At 43.2% G+C, this 26,618-nt stretch overlaps 1 protein-coding gene across 8 annotated transcripts in view; it reads left to right on the top strand.

The window, feature by feature from the left end:
• Positions 1-26,618, top strand: part of znf423 (zinc finger protein 423) — a 385,448-nt gene that overhangs the window by 161,838 nt on the left and 196,992 nt on the right. For 7 of the 8 annotated variants that reach the window (XM_068049400.1, XM_068049399.1, XM_068049398.1 and 4 more), the window contains 2 exons: positions 16,602-19,834; positions 20,158-20,242. In XM_068049400.1, the coding sequence (XP_067905501.1) occupies positions 16,602-19,834; positions 20,158-20,242 (3,318 nt within the window). The remainder of the gene's footprint in view (positions 1-16,601; positions 19,835-20,157; positions 20,243-26,618) is intronic. The other variant, XM_068049397.1, reaches the window with a different exon arrangement.

The raw sequence follows: 26,618 nt of genomic DNA, 5'->3' as shown, positions 1-26,618 counted from the left end.
TGCCTCAACAGTATGTTAGTGACTTTTATAATGTGACTAACGTGAAACAGTGACTTATATTCTGAAATGTCTTAATTTAATTTTTCATCTTATATATTTTGCTTTTGCAGAAATCTACAAACAGCAGGCTATCATTGAAATTAAGTCAGCTAAACATATATATAATTCTTCAACATAAATACAATACTGAATGGTGCAGATGGAGTCCTGTTGTGATTGGATACTTTCATTCTCTGCTAACAGCCAGTTAGTTGTGCTTGGTCAAGGACTGTAGTAAAGCTTTGGAAAAATGACCCAGGAAAGGACCTACTGATTAATCGAAGCTGTCCCATATGATTGTAATGTTTTGTGCATCATAATATATACATTCCCCACCACACCACATAATCTCCTGGAAGGGTTAAAAAAAGGAAAAAACTCAGGCCAATTAGGAAGAAGAAAATCCCCTTAGATGATCAAAACTGGTCCAGGAGACTACTGAGGCCCTGACTAATGTTATTTGGTACCTACCTTTTGTATGAGGTGATCCCTGCTCTTGTCCAGCTCTTACTTGAAGGAATTCAGCGAATCAGCTTTCATTGCACAAGCCAGTAACCTGATCCACAGGTCCGCTATTCTCTGGGAAGAGAGCCACCTCCTAATATCTAATATTCTGCCTTTAGAGGTTTGGTATCATAGCAGTTATGTTACTGGATTAGTAATCTACAGGCCTGGATTAATAATCTGGAAAACATGAGTTCACACCCCACCATGGCAGTTGGGAATTTAAATTCAATTAATTCTGGAATAAACTAGTTTTCCTAATGGTAACCATGAAACAACTGGATTGTTGTGAACACCCTACTGGTTCACTAATGTCCTTTAGTGAAGGAAACCTCCGTCATTACCTGGTCTGGACCCACAACAATGTGATTGATTCTGCCCTCTGAAATGGCCTAGCAAGCCACTCAGTTGCATCAACAAACCACTTCGAAAAGCTAAAAGACCGAATAGATTGTGGGTGCGCCTACATCTCTCAGACTGCAGCAGTTCAAGAAGGCGGCTCACTACCACTTCTGAAGGGCAAGTCGGGAATGAGCAATAAATACCAGCAAAGTCCACATCCTGTGAAGGAATAAAAAAAACTTGAGATTGTGATCCCCCAGTCCACCCTAAGCTATTTAGTTGAAACAAATTGTCTACACAAACACAATCTAATCCTTCAACAACAACTTATATTTATATACCACTGCTAGCACGATAAATTGTCCCAAGGCACTTCAGAGGAGTGTTCTATGCAAAGTTTAACACTGAACCACATAAGGTGATATTAGGGCAGATGGTCAAAGAGGTTTTAAGGAGTGCCTTAAAGGAGGAAAGAAGGTGGAGAGGTTTAGGGAGGGGATTCCAGAGCTTATGGCCTAGGAAGCTGAAGGCAAAGACACCAATGGTGGAGCAATTAAAATTGTGGATGCTCAAGAGGCTGGAATTAGATGAGTGTAGATATTTTGGAGGATTGTGGGGCTGGAGAAGATTACAGAGATAGGGAGGGGCAAGTCCATGGAGGCATTTGAAAACAAGGATGAGAATTTTAAGATCAAGGCATTACGTAACCAGGAGTCAAAGTAGGTTAGTGAGCACAGGAGTTGTGGGTGAACAGGACTTGGTGTAAGTAAGAACACGAGGAGCAGAGTTTCGGATGACGTCAAGTTTATAGAGGGTAGAATGTGGAAGGCCACTCAGGAGTGCATTGGAATAGTCAGATCCCAAGTTAACAAAGGCATGGATGAAGGTGAGTTGAGACAGGGCTGGAGTCAGGTGACGTTACGGAGTTGGAAATAGGCATTCTTTCTCCACTGGCTTTGGTTCTTTTCCCTGAAGGATGTATGCATGTTCAACATTTGCCCTACCCACATGTATAACCCTGCACTTTTCTAAATTAAACATGATTTGCCAGTCACATGACCAATCCTCCAGCTTATCCAGATCTACTTGTAGTGGTCTAGCATCGTCCAGACTGGATGCCCTATCTATTTGAATGTTTCCAGAACAATATGTTAATATATTTTAATAACAACAGTTTTAATGTCAACACCATCATTTAATTTGTGAACTGCTTTGATTCTTCCTCTTATGTTTACTCAATTCAGGTTTTTAAAAAATTCATTCATGGGATTTGAGCATTGCTGGCAGGGCCAGCATTTATTGCCCATCCCTAATTGCTCTTGACAAGGTGGTGATGCGCTGGCTCTTGAATCCCTGCAGTCCATATGGTGTAGGTACACCCACAGTGCTTTAGGGAGGAAGTTCCAGCATATTGACCCAGCGACAGTTAAGGAATGGCGATATATTTTCAAGTCAGGATGGTGCGTGACTTGGAGGGGAACTTGCAGGTGGTGGTGTTCCCATGCGTCTTCCACCCTTGCCCTTCTAGGTGGAATAGATCACGGGTTTGGAATGTGCTATCCAAAGAGGCTTGGCTAGTTGCTGCAGTGGACAATATCATCTGCAAAAAGGAAAGCTGCAGTACTTTGAGAAATGCATGGAACAGGCAGTCCCAAGCAGTCAGTGAGATTCTTCCATAGTTTTTGGGCTTACTACCATTTTGAACAATGGGTTAAGTGGGTCCATTTGTTAATTCACATCTGCTTGAGCAGCGTATTTCAGTCCATGTTGAGAAAGAGCAAAGGACACTTTGAATTTTCTGGTCATTCTTATTCCTATTCTTCAATGATACCAAATTTGCAATGCAATTTATGCTTGTGGCACACAAGACATATCAAAATCGTTTTTCTTTATGCCTCCAAACTTCTCTGTATGGAATGCTGGGTTTCTTTTAGTCCATGTGCAGGATCCAGGAATAAGCTGTTGTGAATAAGCTGGCAAAAAGGGGGAACCAACAGTAGTGGAGGGTGGGGGTGGGGCAGGGTTGACTGGCTATCACTGATCTGTCACTAAGTACTAAGGTGAATAATCCTGATAAGTGGCATTGGACGTAGACATATAGGACATCACAGTGGCATAACACAAGCTGCCTTGTGAAGGTCCAACCAGCATGCCAAAGGCAAATACTTGCCATAAAGCTCATGAAGAATCTCATACATGGGATGACTGTTGGTGAAAGATGTTGTTTATCAGGTGGAGGCTGGGATTCTTTCCACTCTACTCCAGATAATTCTGTAAAACAATGTCTTCACAGGCTAGCTGGTTCTAGCTGAACACACCGCAGAAACCATTCAATAAATTCATTGACAGAAGAATTTTTTTCTTTTAAGAAAGAGTATGGAAATAGCTGAGGAAGTGGGAAGATTGGGGAAATGTGAGAAAATGGAAAAGATGGAAAACCCGGGAGTCAGATATAAAATTTAAAAAATGCTTGAAAGTAAGGATATAAGTTAAGTCTTAAGTTACCATGTTTAGCCAAGAGGGTTGCAACATGCCTAGGAAATATGAGATTCTGTTCTTGAAGATTGTGCGGAGCCTTTTTGGAACATTGTCCAAGGCCAATGATAAGAGTTGTTAGAACGGGAGTTAAAGTGGCAAGCTATAGGTACCTCTTACAGACAGAATGGAGGTGTTCAGCAAAGTGGCTGGGATTTTGCTTGGTAACAGGGGTCTCGACCACTGGCAAAAGCGCCAGTGAGAGTGCCGTGTCGCCTCCTCTGGGGAAGGCCCTCCAAATCAAGTGCCAATTAGGCACTTAAGTGGACAGCAGCAGGCCTTCCCCGGGATCAAAGACCCCAGTGTCGGAAGTTCCGCCTTCTGAGAATTGCTGGCCAATCAGAGGCTGGAGGCGGTGGCTGCTGCTTGTAGAGAACTCGCCCAAGGGCCTGGAACCAGGTCACAGGTAAGACATAGTGGGAGGGTTTTTGCAGGGTATGGGGGTTCGGAAGCAAGAGCAGGGGGCTGGCTGCCAGTGACCCCCCACTTCCCAATGCCAGGTCCCTTGTTCAGGCACTAAGTGCCTTTTAACGAGGGAACGCGCCCACCCCCGCACCGGCAAGCAACCTACATGGGTTTGCTTGGCATGCTCCCTGTGCAGTGACAGGCCTACCCGCTGCTGGGCTAATTTCAGCAATGGCAGGATGAGGCCCTTAATTGGGCATTAGTTTGCAGTTGGGCGGGAAGGCCGTTCACAGATCTTCCTGCCCCAAACTTAATTTGGGTGGAGGCAGGAAGATGGTGGGGTTCTCCATGCGATTATATGCTCTCCCTGCCTCCAAACCCAACAAAGGCGAGAGCATGAAGTTCCCCTCCTAATGTGCATTTGTTTTCCCTGACGTAGTGGAGACCTCACAATGAGCGATGAATACTAGATTCGTGGAAGTGTTTATAAATTGCTATCTTACACAAAAAGATTGTTTGGGATCCTGGACAATTGTGTAATTGGATGTGAAAGGGAAGGTGTTACTTCTGCTGCATTTGTACGGGAAGGCAATCGGAGGGGCACCTGGAAGTAGAGGTGGTGAAAGAGCTATCTTTGTTATTACAGAGGGAATGGAAGATGGAAGGAGAAGTCACACCCAGCCCAGTTGATGCTGCAAAGTACTCCTCATGAGCATCTGGGACTTCTACCAAATTGGGAAAGGTGCCCCACAGATTAGTCAAGCAACAGCCTGACATAGACATATTCATAGAATTGTCCTGTCAACCAACATCCCAGCCTTCTCCATCACCATCCTGGGGAATGTCTTGTCCCAAAGGTTACGGGCCCTGACAGCATCCTGGCTGTAGTGCTAAAGATTTGTGCTCCAGAGCTAGCCATGCCTTTAACCAAACTGTTCCAGTACAGCTACAACAATGGCATCTACCCAACAAAGTGGAAAATTGGCCAGGTATGTCCTGTGCAGAAAAAGCAGGACAAATCCAATCCGACCAGTTACCACTGCCAACAGCGAAGTGCTGGGAGGTGTTGTTGACAGTCCTTTTGAGTGTCACGTAGTCACCAATGATACCCGTGCTCAATTTGGGTTCTGCCAGGACCACTTGGCTGCAGACCTCATTACAGCCTTGGTTGAAACATGAACAAAAGAGCTGAATTTCAGAGGTGAGGTGAGAGTGACTGCCATTGACATCAAGGTAGCATTTGACCGAGTGTGGCACCAAGGAGCCTTTGTAAAACTAAAGTTAATGGGAATCGGTGGGAAACCGCTCCACTGGCTGGAGCTGTACCTAGTACAAAGGAAGATGGTTGTGATTGTTGGAGGCCAATCATCTGAGCCTCAGCCACAGGACATCTCTGCAGGGTTCCTCAGGGCAGTCTCCATCTACAGCAGCTTTATCAATGGTTTTCCATTCATCGTAATGTCAGAAGTGGGGATGTTCGCTGATGGTTGCACAATGTTCATTTCCATTCTCAATTTCGCTAATAAAACAGTCTGTGCCCATATGCAGCAAGACCTGGATAGCATCCAGGCTTGGGTTGATAAGTGACGAGTACAATTCACACCACACTCTATCTTCAACAGGAGAGAGTCTAACCACCTCCCTATACGTCCAACAGCGTTACCATTGTCTAATCCCCACCATCAACATCCTGGGAGGAGTTACCATTCACCAGAAATACTGGTACAACGTGGCTATAGTTTGTACTATCTACAAGATGTACTGCAGTAACTCACAGAGGCTTCTTCAACAACATTTCACAAGTCAGCAACCTCTAACACTTAGAAGGACAAGGGCAGCAGGTGCATGGGAACATTACCACCTCTAAGTTCCCCTCCCAAGTAACACATCATCCTGAATTGGAAATATATTGCCGTTCCTTTGCTCCTGGGTCAAAATCTTGGAACTTCTTACTTAATAGCACTATAGCAGTACCTTCACCACATGGACTGTAGCAGTTCAAGAAGGTGGCTCACCACCACTTTCCTTAGGACAATTAAGCATGGGCAATAATTGCTGGCCTTGCCAGCGACACCCATATCCCATAAATGAATACATTTTTAAAGAAGTGTAGGGGAAGATATTTTTGGTTTGGTGGTGGATGGCGGAAGATGATGTGGTATGTGGAAGCTGGTGGCATGGAAGTTTGAGGAGCAGGGGCAACTGTCACGGATGCGGTGGAGGAAGGTTGCTGTTGAAGATGAAAGCATAGGAAGTCAAGGCAACTTGTTCAAGTACCCAGTTAACTACAACTGATTGTGTGCACAAAGTTGTCATAAGAGAAGATTTGTCAGATAGAAAAACTGGAAGAAATGGGATGGAGCCTTTGCAGGACAGATGATGGTTCGAAGTATGTCTAGATAGTTGTGGGATTCTGTGAGCTTGTAACATACATCAGTGGAAAGCCCATGGCTGGGGATGGAGAACAAAGTCCAGAAGGGGCACAGAGGAGTCAAAAATAGACCATCTGAAAGTGAAGGAAGGGTGGAAGCTTGCCAGTGTTGTATTCTGTAAGCTGTTAAACTCCAGCAGTACCCTTGTGCACAGATGGGGGTCTGCCCCTGAGGAGACACTGCCTTCTTGTGTCAAGGAAATAGAAATTCTGCATGTGCACATTTCTTACTGGCTTGGTCCAGAGATCCTTAAGCTTATTGAAGGGTTTAAGGACATCTCAGATACCCAGCTGACCAAAACAAAATGTGGCCTAGAAATTCCAGTGCTGCAAATTGAATTATTAAATTGATTCTTGGTACAGATAAGTTGTCTATAATGCCTTCACAGAGGCCTGTCATTTAAATTGCTTAGCTAGAGGTGACCTGCTTTTTGGTGCCTTCATTACCTAACGATCAGTTTTAGTTCAGCTCCTATGGTGACCATACCAACTTTCCGTCTCCTTACAGAAGGAGATTTTCAGGGGAACATTTATTGGGATCCCACTTTATGTCGGGGTGTTAGAACTTTTGAGCTTTTTAAACATTTTAGCCCCTGCTGGAGACCTAAGTTTGAATATAAATAAGCTTAATGCAACCCTTGGCAACTGCCACTATGAAGTTACTGACCTGGAAAATTCATTTTGTTTGATTTAGCCAAGAGGGCAAGTGAGCTCTGCGTGTTTGTGCCTGATCCGCTTTACCTGCTTTTATACTTAATTTTTGCCGAATATGAAGTCTGAATTTCCCTCGTCTTGGACAGTTGCAATTCCAGGTTTTTAGCTGTAGAGCAATGTAGAATCTATTATCGGGATGTCGGGCGAGTAAGTTTTCTCAGTTGTTTGCTTCATGTGGCATTAAGAGTTGGGCACATTTGCCACGAAGCAGAGAATTTCCTATTGGTAAGAATCCTGTATTTTTGGTCCTTGGTTGTTTCTGTCTTATGAGAATAATATGGTCATGAAGCAAAGAAAGTTGCTGGGTAACAGAATGTGCTATCAACTGTTACTCTTCAGTTGTGCATTCCTGTCACTTATGGTCTCACTGGTTATTAGAGTCCATCTAAAACTGATGCCAGTTAGCAAAAACAGGACTCTTGATATCAGAAGCCCATTTCACTAGGACAGTTGTTTCTCCATGGATTAATTTTAAACAGGTGGCGTTGTAATTTAATTGCAAGGCAGTGTTTCTCACACCTTTTACTGTGAATATAGTACACATTCCTCCGGTCTGTTTTCTTCCCCTTCTCCAACCTATCGCTGCTGCTTGACCTTATCTCAAGCCAAAATCTGCAAATGTGTACTTGGTGTAGGCTAAATATTGCATAAACAAAAAAATATAGTCATGTTGGATGGTTACGATACATCGGTTTCCAAATTTACAATTTAACAAAATCCTCACCTTTTAAATGTATTTGTTCTTGGAATTTGGGAGCTTGGGGCAGGCCACATTTATTGCACAAATCTAATTGCCCTGAGAAGATGACGATGGGTTTTCTCCTTGAATCACTGTAGTCTTTGTGTTGATGGTGCAGCCATTATGGTATTCGGCAGGGAATTTCCCAAATGCAATGAAAGAATGGCAATATGGTGACCAGGTCAGGATGACTGGTGACTTGGTGGCTTCGCCTTGATGTTACTGTTCCTGTTGTTTGTAGTGGTAGAGGTTGTGAGGCTGGGAGTTGTAGTTGAAATAAGCTTAGTGAATTGCTGTAGCGTATCCTGTAAATAGTATGTACTGCAGCTAAATTATTTTGGTGCTGAAGGGTGTGGATATCGAGCCCATTGGCAGGGGTGACAATCAAATCGGCTGTTCTGTCCTGGAGAGTGTTGAACTTATTGAATGTTGAACTTTTGAATGTTTTTGCAGCTGCATGCATCTCAGTGAGTGATGCATTTTCCATTGCATGACTGACATGTGCCTGATAGATGTTGTAGAGGCATTGATGGGTTGGGAGCTGAGCCATCACTGAGCAACTCACCCAGCCTCTGCCCTGCTCGTGTAACAGTGTTGGTATGCCTGGTCCTCTTAACCTTCTGATCATTGATGCTACCAAAGATGATGTTGATGGTGCAATTGAAGGTTGCAATTTACTTTGTTATTGATAATTTGATTTTTTTAAAAGCCAAGTTTTGTTTGTTGACAAAATGAGGTCAAAGTTTTATCACTTCAGCTAATGTCTATTCATTTTTTCAAGAAACTGAAGATGATCAGATGGGGTACACTTATAAGTTGGCAGAGTTGGTATTGTTTGCATTTGGTTGAAATTTTTTTTGAAGAATACAGCTGAGATCTGGAGTTCAGCATGCTCAGGGACTATATCTTGCGTTCCATCACTCTGTGACACTGAGCATTGGTACTCCAACACTAGACCACCATCTGTCCCAGATAATACAATGGAGGGATAGCACTGAATATTCTGATGAAGGGTCATCGACTTGAAACTTTAACTTTGTTTCTTTCTCTACAGATGCTGCCAGATCTGCTGAATATTTCCAGCATTTTCTGTGTTTATTTCAGATTTCCACCATCTGCAGTATTTTTCTTTTGTCAAACTTGTCATAGAGTCAGAGTCATTATGGCACAGAAGGAGGCCATTCGGCCCATCAAGTCCATGCTGGCTCTCTGTAGAGCAATCCAGTCAGTCCCACTCACTCACTTAATCTCTAGCCTTGCAACTTTATTTCCCTCAAGTACCCATCCAATTTTCTTTTCAAATTATTAATCGTCTCCACTTTCACCACTTCGTAGGCAGCGATTGCAGGCCATTACCACTCCCTGTGCAAAAAAAATTGCTTCCTCACGTCCCCCCTGCATCTCTTGCCCAAGACCTTCAGTTTGTGTCGACTAGTCCTTGTACCATCTGTGAATGGGAACAGTTTTCCTTTGTCTACTTTACTTTGTATATCTCTACCAAATCTCCTTTCAATCTCCTTTGCACCAAGGAGAACAACCCCAGCTTTACTGGAAGTCACTAAAGGGTTTAAGATTAAAGAATTTACTTTTCCCCAAAAAATAATTAGTCCTTGGTACTTCTTTTATTCCTTTTAAAGGACAAAGAAGTTGTACCCCATCGCAAATTCTAGTCCCTAGCCACCGACTATGTATCCCTCCCTGGCCACTGTTTGAGACTGAACCGGACTGTTCACAGCCTCAGAGTCTTATTTGACCCTGAGCTGAGCTTCCAATCTCATAACCTCTCCATCACCAAGATTGCCTACTTCTACCTCCATAATATCACTCACCTCTGCCCCGCCTCAGTTGATCTGCTGCTGAAACATTCATCCGTGTCTTTGTTACCTCCAGACTGGACTATTCCCATACTCTCCTGGCTGGCCCCTCACCTTCCACCCTCTGTAAAATTCAGCTTATTTAAAACTGTTGACTGTATCCTAACTCACTTCAAGTCCTGTCCACCCACCCACCATCCCTGTTTTCACTGACCTACATTGGCTCCTGGTCATGCAATGCTTTGATTTTTAAATTCTCATCCTGTGTTCAAATCCCACCATCGCCTTACCCCTCCCTAGCTGTGTAACCTCCTCCAGCTACAACTGTCTGAGATCTTTGTGTTCCTCGAACTCTGGCCTATTACGCACCTTCAATCGCTCCACCATCAACGGCCATCCCTTCAGCTACCTGGGCCCTAAGATCTGGAATTCCCTCCATGAATACCTCTGCCTCTCTATCTATGTCGTTCCTTAAAACCTATGCTTTTTGACCAGGTTTTTTGGTCACCTGACCTCTTTATGTGGTGAAGTGTCAAATTTTATCTGATAGTGCTCCTGTGAAATGCCTTGGTATATTTTTACTATGTTAAAGACGTTATGTAAATGATACTTGCTTCTAAAAGGGCACCGTATAACTGAGCAGACCCAACCCTTCAAGGCTGCAGTTACATGGTAACTATTTGATCTGATACTGGTAGCAGCCCACCTGTGACATTAATCCATGTTGTACTGCAGACTGAGGTCAGTCTGACCAGCTGGCATGCATTTTTTAATGAGGTGTTGCATTGGACTGCAAATGGTCTCCTGGACGAAGCTTCATACTGATTTAGTTGGGTGTGCTTGGACAACTTAGTTTTACTATCGTTTCTCACATTGATGCACACTTGAAAATGATTCAGTTAGATGTAAAAATGCAGTATAATTCTATGACAAATCCTCACGATCAAATTAGAGGTAGTTATTAATTGCAGATACAACAACAACTTTTATTTATATAGCACTTTTGACATAGTAAAACATCCCAGGGTGCTTCACAGGAGCATTATCAAACACAATTTGTCAGAGCCACATAAGGGGACATTAGGGCAGATGACCAAAAGCTTGGTCAAAGAGTTAGGTTCTAGGGAGCATCTTATAGGCTTGAAGGGGCGAGTGGCCTACTCCTGCTCCTAATTTGTATGTTCGTATGAATGAGAGCTAGAGAGGTGGTGAAGTTTGGAGAGGAAATTCCAGAGCTTAGGGTCTCAGCAGCTGAAGACACGGCCTCCAGTGGTGAAATGATTAAAATCGGGGATGCTCAAAAGACCAAACTTGGAGGAACGCAGATATCTCGGAAGGTTGTAGGGCTGGAGGAAGTTACATAGATAGGAAGGGGTGAGACCATGGAGGGATTTGAAAACATGGATAATAATTTTTAAACTGAAACAATGCGGAAGGTAGTGAATTGTAACTGGCTGCCCACTCATTGCTTTTGTATTCCATGCCTGTTTGTTTATGCCTCATGGTGATGCATGTGCTTTGCTGGCCACTGTCTCGGTATGTCCTACCGCCTTTGAGGATCGATGCACGTGCGCCCCCCGGGTCCCTCTGTTCCTGCACACGCATTGGAGCTGCGCCATTGAGTATATGTTGCCTCTTCCTTCTGCCAAAGGTGTGTTGGAGGCGGAGACAATCGGTGATTTCAAAAGCAAATTGGATGGCCACGTGAAGGAAATAAACTTGCAGGCTACGGGGATCGAGCAGGGGAATGGGACTATCTGGATTGCTCTGTGGACAGCTGGCATGGACTTGATGGGCCGAATGACCTCCTTCTGTGCTGTAAATGACTCTATGCTTAATTGGGAGCCAGTGTAGCTCAGCAAGCACAGGAGTGATGGGTGAAAGTGACTTGGTGCAAATTTTGGATGAGCTTAAGGTTTTGGAGGATGGAAGATGGGAGGCTGGCCTGGAGTCAGAATGGTCAAGTCTAGAGGTCATGAAAGCATGGATGAGGGTTTCAGCAGGAGATGAACTGAGACTTGGGCGGAGTTTTGCAATGTTACAAAAATGGAAATAGGAGGTCAGGAAAAGGCATTTTATAGTTCACCTTTATGTCCACCTCTGCAAAACTTCTAGTGTCATAAGTTGTATATTGTCATTTATACTGTCATATAGAATCATAGGCTTACAGGCCTTTCAGCCTGTCATGTCCATGCTGGCTCTTTGCAAGAGCAACTCATCTAGTTCCACTCCCCTGCCTTTTCTCCGTAGCCCTGCAAATGTTTTCTCTTCGGATAATTATCCAGTTCTCTTTTGAAGGTGTTGATTGAATCTGCCTTCACCACACTCTCAGGCTGTGTATTCCAGATCCTAGGCACTCGCTGCATAAAAAGATTTTCTTCAGGTCACTGTTGCTTCTTTTGCCATCACGATAGTAATTTTTTTTATTCATTCATGGGATGTGGGCATCACTGACTAGGACAGCATTTATTGCCCATTCTAATTGCCCTTGAGAAGGTGGTGAGCTGCCTGCCTTCTTGAACCGCTGTAGTCCATGTGAGGTAGTTTATATCCATAGTGCTGTTACGAAGGGAGTTCCAGGATTTTAACCCAGCGACAGTGAAGGAACGGAGATATAGTTCCATATCAGGATGCTGTGTGGCTTGGAGGGGAACTTGCAGGTGTGGTGTTCCCATGCAACTGCTTCCCTTGTCCTTCTAGGTGATAGAGGTCGTGGGTTTGGAAGGTGCTGTGTAAGGAACCTTGGTGTGCTGCTGCAGTACATCTTGTAGATGGTACACACTGCTGCCATTGTGTGTCAGTGGTGGAGGGAGTGAATGTTTGTAGATGGTGTCGAGCTTCTTGAGTGTTGTTGGAGCTGCATGCATCCAGGCAAGTGGAGAGTATTCATTCACACTCCTGACTTTTACCTTGTAGATGGTGGACAGTCTTTGGGGAGTCAGGAGGTGAGTTACTCGCCGCAGGATTGCTAGCCTCTGACCTTCTGTTGTAGCCATGGTATTTATATGGCTACTCCAGTTCAGTTTCTGGTCAATGGTAACCCCCATTTTTTTTTTCAGTAAATAATTAGATAAGATTATACTTGGTATGTTTTGTCATCAGAATGGGACAGTGTTCATTGACTTGCTTGTTTTGGAAACAAGTTTCTTTTTGACTAATTACATGTATCATGGATAATTTGTGTGTCAGCCATGGCTCTGTCAGTAGCAGTCTTGCCTTTCAGTCAGAAGGTTGTGGATTTAGGTCCCACTATAGGACTTGAGCACAAAAATCTCAGCTGACACTCCAGTGCAGTGCTGAGGGAGTGCAAATCTAAAAGGTAGACGGGCAAGCAGGTTTTTTGGACATGCATCCTGCTGTTATTTCAGCACTGTTACTCGGAAGATGTTTTTCATCTCTTTCTGTGCATGTACACATTGTCATGCAGGTCCCCACCTGCCAAGAATGAGGCATATTGGTTTCGCCACATGGACATTAAATTTCAAATTGTTGCTGGGAAGAGGAGAAGGCCTGATACGAGGGGTTGTCAAGCCCCCTGGCTGGAAAGACGTTTTTGCATATTAACAGTATTTGTAGACAAAGGACCATTCCCTGACCCACCCAATACACAAAGCCAGAAGTGGTAATACCAGTCACGTGACTACCCTGCTGGTCAACTTGGGGAATTTTAATTTGTAGAGACAGTGTTTGAACTGGCAGAAAGCAGAATGCGCCTGGACTGAGAGCATCTCTCTCCTGTCTGCTCCCATCTCTTGCTCACCAGCTTCGGAATCCATTGAAGACACATAAACCCCAAGAGAGAAAAGTCTCCTACAGTGAACAAGGTTTAAGAAGAATACCGGGCCCCAATGAAAGCAAGACCTATCTACAAACAAGGATTACAGTGAGCTTGAAGCACAGTAACCAAAAACCCTCTTCAGATATTGCCTCAAACCTTTCCACTTTATTTTTCTTCTGCTCTTTTCTGTCTCTGTTTGCATGTGTGCCTCGCGTATGCATGCTAGCGTGGGTGCGTCGTGTATCCGTAGGCGTCAACCGAATTAGAGTTTAAGTTTTAATAAATTTCACTTTTCTTCTTTAAACCTAAGAAGGCCTGTTTGTGCTCATTTCTTTGCCTTATAATTGGAAATCAGTGAACAAGGATTCACCAGGGTGGAGCTAAAACATGGTGTGTTTAAAATAAAACCCTGTTCCAGTAAGACCAGCTAAAGGCTGAGAGGGCCCCTAGAAATCTTTCTCAACTGGTCATAACAGCATTTGTTAATGAAAAAGCCCATTCAGTTGGTATGATACAAAGGATCATAAGAACTAGGAGCAGGAGTAGGCCGTCCGGCCCCTCGAGCCTGCTCCGCCATTCAATAAGATCATGGCTGATCTTTTCGTAGACTCAGATCCACTTACCCGCGCTCTCACCTTATCCCTTAATTCCTTTATTGTTCAAAAAGATATCTACCTTAGCTTTAAAAACGTTTACTGAAGAAGCGTCAATTACTTCACTGGGCAAGGAATTCCATAGATTAACAACCCTCTGGGTGAAGAAGTTCCTTCTTAATTCAGTCCTAAATCTGCTCCCTCTAATCTTGAGGCTATGCCCTCTTGTCCTAGCTTCACCTGCCAGTGGAAACATCCTCTCTACTTCTATCTTATCTATTCCCTTCATAATTTTATATGTTTCTATAAGATCCCCCCTCATTCTTCTGAATTCCAATGAATATAATCCCAATCTACTCCGTCTCTCCTCATAAGCCAACCCCCTCAACTCCGGAATCAACCTAGTGAACCTCCTTTGCACCCTCTCCAGTGCCAGTACATCCTTTCTCAAGTAAGGAGACCAAAACTGCACACAGTACTCCAGGTGCGGCCTCACCAGTACCTTATACAGCTGCAACATAACCTCTCTGCTTTTAATCTCAATCCCTTTAGCAATGAAGGACAAAATTCCATTTGCCTTCCTAATTACTTGCTGTACCTACAGACCAACCTTCTGCGATTCATGCACAAGGACACCCAGGTCCCTCTGCATAGCAGCATGCTGCAACTTTTTACCATTCAAGTAATAATCCTTTTTACTGTTACTCCTACCGAAATGAATGACTTCACATTTATTAACATTGTATTCCATCTGCCAGACCTTTGCCCACTCACTCAATGTATCTATGTTCCTCTGCAAAGTTTCACAGTCATCTGCACACTTTGCTCTGCCACTCATCTTAGTGTCATCTGCAAACTTTGACACCCTACACGTGGTCCCCAACTCCAAATCATCTATATAAATTGTAAATAATTGCGGTCCCAACATCGATCCCTGAGGCACACCACTAGTGACTGATTGCCAACCAGAATAGCACTCATTTATCCCCACTCTCTGCTTCCTGTAGTCAACCAATCCTCTATCCATGCTAATAATACTTTACCCCTGACGCCATGCATCCTTATCTTATGCAGCAGCCTCTTGTGCGGCACCTTGTCGAAGGCCTTTTGGAAATCTAGGTACACCACATCCACTGGGTCCCCATTGTCCACCTTGCTCGTAATGTCATCATAGAATTCCAAAAGGTTTGTACCAGGATATCCTGGTAGACCTCTGATGAAGAAATTAATAACCATATGAATTTAGTCTCCGAAGGTCTGCAGTTTCCCCAAAGTTGAGGAAGACACAGGTAGTTGGTTCATGTAGTAAAGATGGTCCCACCTTTAACTGATTTTTTTTTTTAGAACTGTTTCCCTGTGCACTAGAAGTCCTGTTCCACTTAGGACCGTAATTGAGATCACTTATGGTCACAATGCTCCAAGCAGATAACTTTTTCAGTAGCAACAGTGTTGAGATTGCTGTGATAATCTGATCCTGATCAAAGGACGCGCACACACACACATATATATCTCCAGTTCCAACATTACCATGAGTTTCATTGAAGATGCCAGTAGTTCAGCTTCATTTCAGTATGTAATAAATTTTGCTGCAAATGTTTAATGTTAGCATCCCTAGTTGCCAATTCCCTCATGTGAATATAGAAAAAGCATTCTAAAAGCCACATGATCTTTGCTACTGTGTTTGAACAAGCCTATTTTAGAGGATTAGCACTTTTTAATGACCTTAATCCTCTCGAAAGTGTTTTTTTTTACATTTTGCTGAATTCTGGATTTTGTTAGCAATAATGGTTTACAATTGCAGGGGATAGCCTGTTTTTTTAAATTAGCAAAATGTTTATATCTAAAATAAGTTTGTGCAGTGACATTTATTAAAACTATTTAAGGAGCCTATAACATCCGATTCTACAGAGAGGCTGTTATAAAATAAAGGTCATGTTATGCCGCTGTAAAAATCATTAGGGAACAGTGTGGGGTAGTATTTTCTTATCAAGTGGCCTTGGAAGAAAGATGGTTTGGGGATTTGCTGTACCTCTGCATATAAAAGTTTGTGTACCAATGGCATTGTAACATAAATAGAAATGTATCTGTTTGATATTTAAAGTGAAAGCATAACACAATTGCCACAGAAAAGGGTTGACATTATTTCATAGCTGTACTACTTTAACCAGTTCAGTTGTGCTTTGAGAATTCAGTTATCAACCAAAACAATTTTGGTGCCATTTTTAACTGATTTCAATTGGGAGGGTGCCAATTAGAAGCAAAATACTTAGCTGAGGGCTGGAGGATTGGAAGACATGGCATCTAGAGTAGCTATTGGCACTGGATCCACTTACGGGGCCATCATCTTCATCATAGATATGATAGATGTAAGGGAAGGAAACACAATATTAGAATTTTTACTTTAATAGCTTTTTGTGCTTTTAATATTTATGTTAAAATGTTGAAATCAGATTTAGCTTAATAAATTACCCGGAGTGCCTATTTGTAGGAAACTGTTTAGAAGCCTATCATTCAATCCATGAAGTATATCCTATTTGGCAAAATTATATTAATTGTACCAAATAATATATATCATTGTTTATATTATCATATAGTCCTGATAAAAGAGAGGACTGTAATATAATGAAACTGCATGTTCTAAAAATGATTTGTCCTTATTCTTTAAATAAATTAGGAATTGAGTTTTATAATCTTCTTTCCTTTGCAGATGGTGACGATGATCCACAAGTTTCATGGGTAGCTTCATCTCCTTCCAGTAAAGATGTTGCATCACCCTCTCAGATGCTAGGAGAGGGCTGTGACCTTGGCCTTGTGGATGAAGAAGGAGGGACCGGGTTGCCCTACCCATGTCAATTTTGCGACAAATCATTCAGCCGTTTGAGTTACCTTAAGAGGCATGAGCAAATCCACAGTGACAAGCTTCCTTTCAAGTGTACATTTTGTAGCCGCCTGTTCAAGCATAAGCGAAGTCGTGACCGTCACATCAAACTTCACACTGGAGACAAAAAGTACCACTGTCATGAGTGTGAAGCAGCTTTTTCTCGCAGTGATCATCTCAAAATCCACTTGAAAACTCACAGCTCAAGTAAGCCATTCAAGTGTACAATTTGTAAACGTGGGTTCTCCTCCACAAGTTCGTTGCAGAGTCACATGCAGGCTCATAAGAAGAACAAAGATCATGTTGCCAAACTTGAGAAGGAGATGAAGAAAGAAGATGTTGTCTGTGATTATTGTGATGAGACATTTAATCAAGCTGAAGACTTGGAAAAGCATATGGCAACAAATCACCCACAGATTTGTGAGAAAGCAGAGTTGCAGTGCATCCATTGCCCTGAAGTATTTGCAGAAGAAAATGCACTGATCAATCACATTGATCTAGCCCACGGGAATAAGAAACATAAGTGCCCAATGTGCCCAGAACAGTTTCCTACAGTGGAAGAAGTCTATTGCCACTTGGATAGCCACAGGCAACCAGATTCTAGTAATCATAGCATAAGTCCTGATCCTGCTACAGGAAGTGCAGCTTCAATGAGCAGCACAACCCCAGATTCCAGTGCTTCAGTAGAACGTGGTTCCACACCTGACTCTACCCTAAAACCATCCAGAAGTCACAGGAAACCTTCAAGCTCTTTGGAAAGAGAAGGAGGTCAAAACTCCTGGTCACCAAAAGTCACGTATAGCTGTCCGTATTGTTCTAAGCGTGATTTCAGTAGCTTGGCTGTCCTAGAAATCCATTTAAAAACTATTCACTCAGATAAACCTCAACAAAGTCACACATGCCAGTTCTGCCTTGATTCACTTCCCACTTTGTATAACTTAAATGAGCATGTCCGGAAAGTACACAAAAATAATGTTTTTCCAGTAATGCAGTTCACCAGTGCATCTACATTTCACTGCAATTACTGCCCAGAGATGTTTGCAGACCTAAATAGTTTGCAAGAACACATACGAATTACACATTGTGTTCCAAATGCGCTCTCTCAAGATGGAAACCATACTTTCTTCTGTTCCCACTGTTCACTGGGATTTCTTACAGAATCTTCACTCGCAGAGCACATTCAGCAAGCTCACTGCAATGTAGGAAATCCCAAGCTGGAGTCTCCTGTACTACAAGCCACACAGTCCTTCATGGAAGTTTACTCTTGTCCTTACTGCACCAATTCACCCATTTTTGGCACGATTCTTAAGCTCACAAAGCATATCAAGGAAAACCATAAGAACATTCCACTAGCAAACAGTGGCCGAAAATCAAAGTCAGAACAAAGTCCCGTTTCTTCTGATGCAGAAGTATCTTCTCCCAAAAGACAGAGGTTGTCAGCAAGTGTACCGTCACTATCAAATGGTGAATACCCATGCAATCAATGTGATCTCAAGTTCTCCTCTTTTGAAAGTTTCCAAAGCCATCTGAAGTCGCATTTAGAAATTCTTCTGAGGAAGCAGTCCTGTCCTCAGTGTAAAGAAGATTTTGATTCCCAGGAGACCCTGTTACAACATCTTACCATACACTACATGACAACCTCTACTCATTATGTCTGTGAGAGCTGTGACAAGCAATTTTCCTCAGTGGATGACTTACAGAAGCACTTGCTGGACATGCATACTTTTGTGCTATATCACTGCACATTGTGCCAAGAAGTATTTGATTCCAAGGTCTCCATCCAAGTGCATTTGGCAGTGAAGCATAGTAACGAAAAGAAGATGTACCGCTGCACAGCCTGTAATTGGGATTTTCGAAAGGAGGCAGATCTTCAGCTTCATGTCAAGCATAGCCATTTGGGCAATCCAGCAAAAGCCCGTAAGTGCATATTCTGTGGCGACACATTCAGTACAGAGGTGGAACTGCAATGCCACATCACAACACACAGCAAAAAATACAACTGTAAATTTTGCAGTAAGGCCTTCCATGCCATTATTTTGCTAGAAAAACATTTACGGGAGAAACACTGTGTGTTTGACAACAGTAGCCAAAATGGTACTGCAAATGGCATTGCATCATGTAATAAGAGAGTGGAGACTGACCTCCAGAACATACTGATGAAAAACCAGGAAGCTCTAAACAGTCATGAAGCTAGTGAAGATGATATTGATGCTTCAGAGCCAATGTATGGCTGTGATATCTGTGGTGCAGCATACACAATGGAGGTCCTTCTTCAGAATCACAGGTTGAGAGATCACAACATTCAACCTGGAGAAGATGATTGTTCACGGAAAAAGGCTGAATTTATCAAGGGAAGCCATAAATGCAACATCTGCGCAAGGACTTTTTTCTCGGAGAGTGGCCTCCGAGAGCATATGCAGACCCATCGCGGACCTGCAAAGCACTATATGTGTCCTATTTGTGGTGAGAGGTTCCCTTCACTTCTAACACTGACTGAACATAAGGTCACACATAGCAAAAGTCTTGATACGGGAACTTGCAGGATCTGCAAAATGCCACTGCAGAGCGAAGAGGAATTCATTGAGCATTGCCAGATGCATCCAGACCTGAGAAACTCTCTCACAGGGTTCCGTTGTGTAGTTTGCATGCAAACAGTCACTTCTACTCTTGAGCTGAAAATTCATGGAACATTCCACATGCAAAAATTGTCAGGAAACTCCGCATCATCATCTCCAAATAATCAGAATCATCAGAGACTTTACAAGTGTGCGTTATGCCTGAAAGAGTTTAGGAGCAAACAGGACTTGGTGAAACTTGACATCAATGGCTTGCCATATGGCTTATGTGCAGGTTGCATGAACAGAGGTACCAATGGCCAATCTTCAAATGTAACTCAGCAGGAAAACAATGAACGAACCAGCGCCAGTCTTCGGTGTCCTGATTGCGCAGTTAAATTTGAAACTGTGGAGGATCTGGATAGCCATATCCAGATAGACCATAGAGAAATGACACCAGAGACAAGTAGCCAGAAAAAGTCATCACAGGCATCACCTGCTCCCAGGGTAAGAAAATGAAAATAATTCATATAATAGGAACAGAAAGAAAAATCTATATTAATATTCCTTAGGAAGAGCAGTGTATCTAAGTATGTAAATATAATAAATCCTGGGATTTGTTTTATTCTTAACATTCATTTAGCTTTGAAGCATACATGATTTTTTGTAAGAATCTTGAAAAGATTTCAACCTGGTATCATGTTGAAAAGAATTAATAACTGCACGGTGCATTTTTAAGCACTTAAATTTTTGTACAACTTTAAATATACAGTGCTAAGTGAGTACACGTAATAAATAATAGCATCCTTCATCTTATAATTGTTGGACAGAAGAAGACCTACCAGTGCATCAAGTGCCAGATGACTTTTGAGACTGAACGAGAAATACAGATCCATGTTGCAAATCACATGATTGGTAAGAAACATGTTTTTATTTTATCCATTGAGGTCATTTGAATTTTCTCATAAGTGCAGAGTTTTGCCAGTAAGTGGGCTAAATTCTTCACTGAGCCACAAGCCGCAGTACCTATTGCTTTGTGGTGTGGACATTTTGTGGACAGTACTTTGGGTAGAGCTGAGATGCTGTGATAGGGCAGCGATTCCCAAACTTTCTTTTGCTGAGCATATCTCTTTTTAAGAAACAGTATTTTTCCATAATTTGTGTTCATATAGATATGGTTGGTAACCCAGCATACTTCACTTTTGGCATTTTCACAATTTTCTGCTCCGTTCCATTTTTGAGTAACTCTGATAATATCATTAGAATTTGTTGGCTGGAAAAGTCCTTGGACCTATCCCTGCTTCGCCACTGTTACTTTATTGAAGGAAACACCATTTATGTGTTTCATCAGGAATTCCACTGCACTTCCTGCGAAGTAATGCCAACCAAGTGGGAGCAGATGCAAAAGAATTTCCCAGGCACTGCTCAGCTCTTCCATTACCCCTAGAGTGAACCACAACACCATCACCCCATCCTCCACCCCGCCTCCACCCCACTCCCAGTTTGAAACCTCTGCTGTAAAGTACTGTTGACAAGGTTTGTTGAAGGGCATACAACCTTAATTAAAAGGAACAAAAATCAGAAAAATCAATTCTATATATAACTCATTTTGAAGCCGGATACTAAATACAAATATATGGAAGATCCTGATAGTTCAGTCGGTAGTGATGGGAAAGGTCATTATTTCAGTTTCTATTCTGGTCTGAGATTGTTAATCTCAAATGGGAGAATGGTGGGAGCACTGTAATTGGTTTTAGTGTTTAAATGCTAAGGAGAGGAAATGTCACCCAGGGTTCTCCCTGCTGATCATTATCAAGTGACTGCTGCTGGAATGTGTGTGCGCAGACATTGGGTGAACTCAGGGTGATTATCCCTCCTCCACAGTAGACATATGGACAGACAGTGTGATAATGCTCAATTGGGGGATGCACTGGAAGAGCTGCCACTGACCACTAAACTGCATTCCAGCAAGAGGAGGATAGAAAAGGTAGAAGAAAGGAGTGATAAAGCAATGATAAATGAAGTGAAATCCAAGATTTCAGATAATATTATTTATGAATGTACAATAATATAAATATTTGATTCTTTTTTGTATTAATAAGTCAGCCTGTATGAGCACAGTATAGCAAAACATCTGGCATAAAAACAGAAATGCTGCAAATGCTCAGCAGGTAAGGCAGCATCTGTGGAGAGAAAGTTAACTTTTCAGATTGATGATATTTTGATGATTTATATTATATCTACCACATTGCTTCAATAGCAACAAAGCACTGAAACGTATTTTTAGCTTTTAGTTCACTAGTTAGGTTACTGGCAAACTGGATGCTTTGTCTTAAAGTACAATTTTAACAAGATGTGACTCGTTTGGCACAGTTCCAGTGCAATATTGTGCAAGAAATCAAGTATAAGTATTTCATATAGTAACTGGAACTTTCAGATACTGATGCTCTATCACAAAATACGGGTTGACAAATGGAGTTGCATTTTTCTTAGAATTTCTATCTGATTTGGTGTGGCAAGTGGGAAAAATGGGGATGGGTTCTGCATACACAGGTATGCCAGATATACAGGTGACAGTAGGGGAAACAGTAAGATATGCTTGAGGTGGATTTTGGTTGATGGAGGTTATTTTGGTTGTTGCAATGGAGAGGTGGTGTTACTTTCTTTGCATATAAATGTCTTTAGTGCTTTGGCGTTCAGTCAGTTTTGTTGCTCCTTCTATTCAGCTCTGTTAAAAGTACAGCTTTGGATTGGGGACATGGATTTCCCAATGGGAATCCTTCTATTCCTTTGCTATAAATAGTTGATGGAGCATACTAGATTGGAGCCACTTAAAGTGAGACATGTCTACTCACTGGGGTTCACAGGACAAGAAGGTCTTTTATTGATCATGACTGCCTCTCAGAAGGTAGTTATTTTACCAACCTCTGCCCACCCTCTAGCTTTAGAAAGAATTGTCAGCTTCTTGCTGAAGACCGGCAGCCCACTTCAACCATGAAAACAGCATTGTCTCTACCAGTTAAGGTCACACTGCTTTGAAATTCTTTGCCACTGGATTCTTTCAGGTAGTATCTGGTGACCTTTCCCACATTATTCAGGCCACAGACCATCACCACATCAAAAAGGTCACCGATGCTCTGTTCAGGAGGGCTACACAATTCATATCCTTCCCAATGGAACGAGAGAAGCTAAGGGAAAGAGTGAGGTACAGACTGGCATGGTTCCCAAAGCTGCAAGGAGCAAGTAACAGAAGCAGATAGCGCTCAAAGACCTGTATGTCAACCTCCTTAAATTTTATGAGTGGGAAAGGCTTTCTTTCTATTAATGTGCATCTAGTGTGTAATGTCATTGAGCATACGAATGCCCAATACCCAGGCAGCTGACGACATTTTTATCATGTAATAATCCACCATGCCAGCCCTCAAGATTCCAGGCCATGTACCAGGGTGCTGACTGACAATCTGGCCTGTACCCTACAGTACTGGCTAATGAAGCCAGCACGGCTCCACATATAGAGGGGGACAACACATATACTAAGACACATGCAATTACAAGAAGTGTCATTGAAAGAACAAAAAGTAAATTTGTTGTTATATAACCCTGATGACTTCAGGACAGACCAAAGTGCTTCATTGCCAATGAAGTATGTTTTGTGCATCATCACTGTTGTAATTTTGGCAAATGCAGCAGCTAGTTTGCACATGGCAAGGCCCGACCAACAGCAATGACATAAATGACCAGATAATTTTTTTTTTAAATTCATTCATGGGATGTGGGCGTCACTGGCTATGCCAGCATTTATTGCCCATCCCTAATTGCCCTTGAGAAAATGGTGGTGAGCTGCCTTCTTGAACCGCTGGAGTCCATGTGAGGTGGGTGCACCCACAGCTGTTAGGAAGGGAGTTCCAGAATTTTGACCCAGCGACAGTGAAGGAACGGCGATATAGTTCCAAGTCAGGATGGTGTGTGACTTGGAGGGGAAAGCAGGTGGTGATGTTCCCATGCATCTGCTGCTCTTGTCCTTCTAGGTGGTAGAGGTTGCGGGTTTGTAAGGTGCTGTCTAAGGAGCCTTGGTGCGATGCTGCAGTGCATCTTGTAGATGGTACACACTGCTGCCACTGTGCATCAGTGGTGGAGGGAGTGAATGTTTGTGGATGGTGTGCCAATCACGCGGGCTGCTTTGTCCTGGATGGTATCGAGCTTCTTGAGTGTTGTTGGAGCTGCACCCATCCAGGCAAATGGAGAGTATTCCATCACACTCCTGACTTGTGCCTTGTAGATGGTGGACAGGCTTTTGGGGAGTCAGGAGGTGAGTTATTTGCCACAGGATTCCTAACCTCTGACCTGCTCTTGTAGCCACGGTATTTGTATGGCTACTCCAGTTCAGTTTCTGGTCAATGGAGCCCCTAGGATGTTGATAGTGGGGGATTCAGCGATGGTAATCCCATTGAATGTCAAGGGGTGATTGTTAGATTCACTCTTGTTGGAGATGGTCATTGCCTGGCACTTGTGTGGCGCAAATGTTACTTGTCACTTATCAGCCCAAGCCTGGATATCGTCCAGGTCTTGCTGCATTTCTACACGGACTGCTTCAGTATTTGAGGAGTCATGAATGGTGCTGAACATTGTGCAATCATCAGCGAACATCCCCACTTCTGACCTTATGATTGAAGGAAGGTCATTGATAAAGCAGCTGAAGATGGTTGGGCCTAGGACACTACCCTGAGGGACTCCTGCAGTGATGTCCTGGAGTTCAGATGATTGACCTCCAACAACCACAGCCATCTTCCTTTGCGCTAGGTATGACTCCAAACAGCAGAGAGTTTTCCCCCTGATTCCCATTGACTCCAGTTCTGCTAGGGCTCCTTGATGCCATACTCGGTCAAATGCTGCCTTGATGTCAAGGGCAGTCACTCTCACCTCACCTCTTGAGTTCAGCTCTTTTGTCCATGATTGAACCAAGGCTATAATGAGGTCAGGTGCTGAGTGACCCTGTCGGAACCCAACTGGGTATCACTGAGCATCTTTGGTGGTGTTGGTTGAGGAATAGATATTGGCCAGGGCACACAGACTGCAACCCTCTTCAGATCTTAGCATGGGATCTTGTATGTCCACCTGAGAAGGTGGATGGAACCTTGGTTCAATGTCTCACCTGAAAGACAGCACTTCTAGCTGTGCTGCACTGCTGTGTCAGCCTAGATTATGTGCTGAAGGCTCTGGAATGTGACTTGAACCCCTGACCTTCTGATTCAGGCAAGAGTATTACCACGAAAGGCCCACACTGAGCAGACTATAGATATTCTTAAAATTTGTTTTGGTGCTTTGATAAATCTGGTGGATCCTTACAATACAGCCCAGAATCTTTGTAGCTTGCTCTGTGCTATGTAATATTGCTGCTTCTGAAATCTGAAGGGGATGATGATGAAGAGGTGGGAGTAAGCACACCATCCCCAAGGCTTGAGGAGGGTATACAGGAAGGAGAGGAGGTGGGTCAGGACAATCAGCAACCAGAGAAAGGAGAGCTTCTTATAGTCTGTTACTTTCAATGAGCTGTGGTTGACATACCTTTTTTTAATTTGTTCATAGGATGTGAGCATCACTGGCAAGGCCAGCATTTATTGCCCATCCCTAAATGCCCAAGGGAAGGCAGTTGTGAGCTGCCTTCTTAAACTGCTGCAGTCTGTGAGCTGTAAGTACACCTACAGTACTGTTAGGGAGGGAGTTCCAGGATTTTGACCCAGTGACAGTGAAGGAACAGCGATATATTGCCAGGTCAGGAAGGGAACTTGCAGGTGGTGATGTTCCCATGTGTCTGCTGCTCTTGTTTTTCTTGGTGGTAGAGGTCGTGGGTTTGGAAGGTGCTGTTGAAGGAGCTAGTTGCTGTGGTGCATCTTGTAGATGGTATACACTGCAGCCAGTAGTAGAGGGAGTGAATATTTAAGATGGTGGATGGGGTGCTGGTCAAGCAGGCTGCTTTATCCTGGATGTGTCGAGCTTCTTGAGTGTTGTTGGAGCAGCATTTATGCAAGCAAGTGGAAAGTATTCCATCACACTCCTGACTTGTGGCTTGTAGATGGTGGAAAGGCTTTTGGGGAGTCAGGCGGTGAGTTCCTCACCACAGAATTCCCAGTCTCTAACTTGCTTTCATAGCCACAGTATTTATGTGGCTGGTCCAGTTAAGTTTCTGGTCAATGGTGATTCCCAAAATGTTGATGGTGGGGGATTCAGTGATGCTAATACCGTTGAACATCAAAGGTGATGGTTAGATTCTGTCTTGTTGGAGATGGTCATTGCCTGGCATTTGTGTGGCGCGAATGTTGCTTGCCACTTACCAGCCCAAGCCTGAATGTTGTCCAGGTCTTTATGCATATGGACACGATCTGCTTCAGTATCTGAGGAGTCATGAATTTTACTGAACACTGTGCAGTCATCAACGGACATCCCTACTTCTGACCTTATGTTGGAGAGAAGGTCATTGATGAAGTAGCTGCAGATGTACGCAACCCTGAGAAACTCCTACAATGGTGACATGGGGCTGAGATGACTGGCCTCCAACAACCACAACCATCTTTCTTTGTGCTAGGTGGCGAAGTTTCCTCCCTGATTCCCAGTGACTTCAATTTTACTAGGTCTACTTGGTGCCACACTCCGCCAAATACTGCCTTGATGTTAAGGGCAGTCGCTCTCACCTCACCTTTGGAATTGAGTTCTTTTGTCCATGTTTGGACCAAGGTGTAATGAGGTCTGGAGCTGAATGGCCCTGGCGGAACTCAAACTGAGCCTCCGTGAGCAGGTTATTGGTGAGTAAGTGCTAATTGGTAGCACTGTCAACGACACTTTCCATCACTTTGTTGATGATTGAGAGGAGGCTGATTGGGTGGCAATTGACCAGATTGGAGCTGTCCTGATTTTTGTGGATAGGACATACCTGGGCAAATTTCCACATTGTTGGGTAGATGCCAATGTTGTAGCCGTGCTGGAACAGCTTGGCTAGAGACAGGCTAGTTCTGGAGCACAAGTCTTCAAGTCAATAGCTGGTATGTTTTCGGGACCCATACCTTTGTTGTATCCAGTGCCTTCAGCCATCTCTTGATATCACATGAAGCGAATCAAATTGCCTAAAGTCTGGTATCTGTAATGCTGGGGACCTCAGGAAGAGGCTGAGATGGATCATCCATTCGGCACTTCTGGCTGAAGACGGTTGCAAATACTTCAGCCTTGTCTTTTGCACTGATGTGAGGATGGGGATATTTGTGGAGCCTCCTCCTCTGGTTAGTTATTTAACTGTCCA

Source organism: Heterodontus francisci, chromosome 17 (assembly GCF_036365525.1).
Source record: "Heterodontus francisci isolate sHetFra1 chromosome 17, sHetFra1.hap1, whole genome shotgun sequence".
Lineage (NCBI taxonomy): Eukaryota > Metazoa > Chordata > Chondrichthyes > Heterodontiformes > Heterodontidae > Heterodontus > Heterodontus francisci.
The sequence above is the reverse complement of the archived record's forward strand: the minus strand, read 5'-3'. Positions and strand labels throughout refer to the sequence as shown.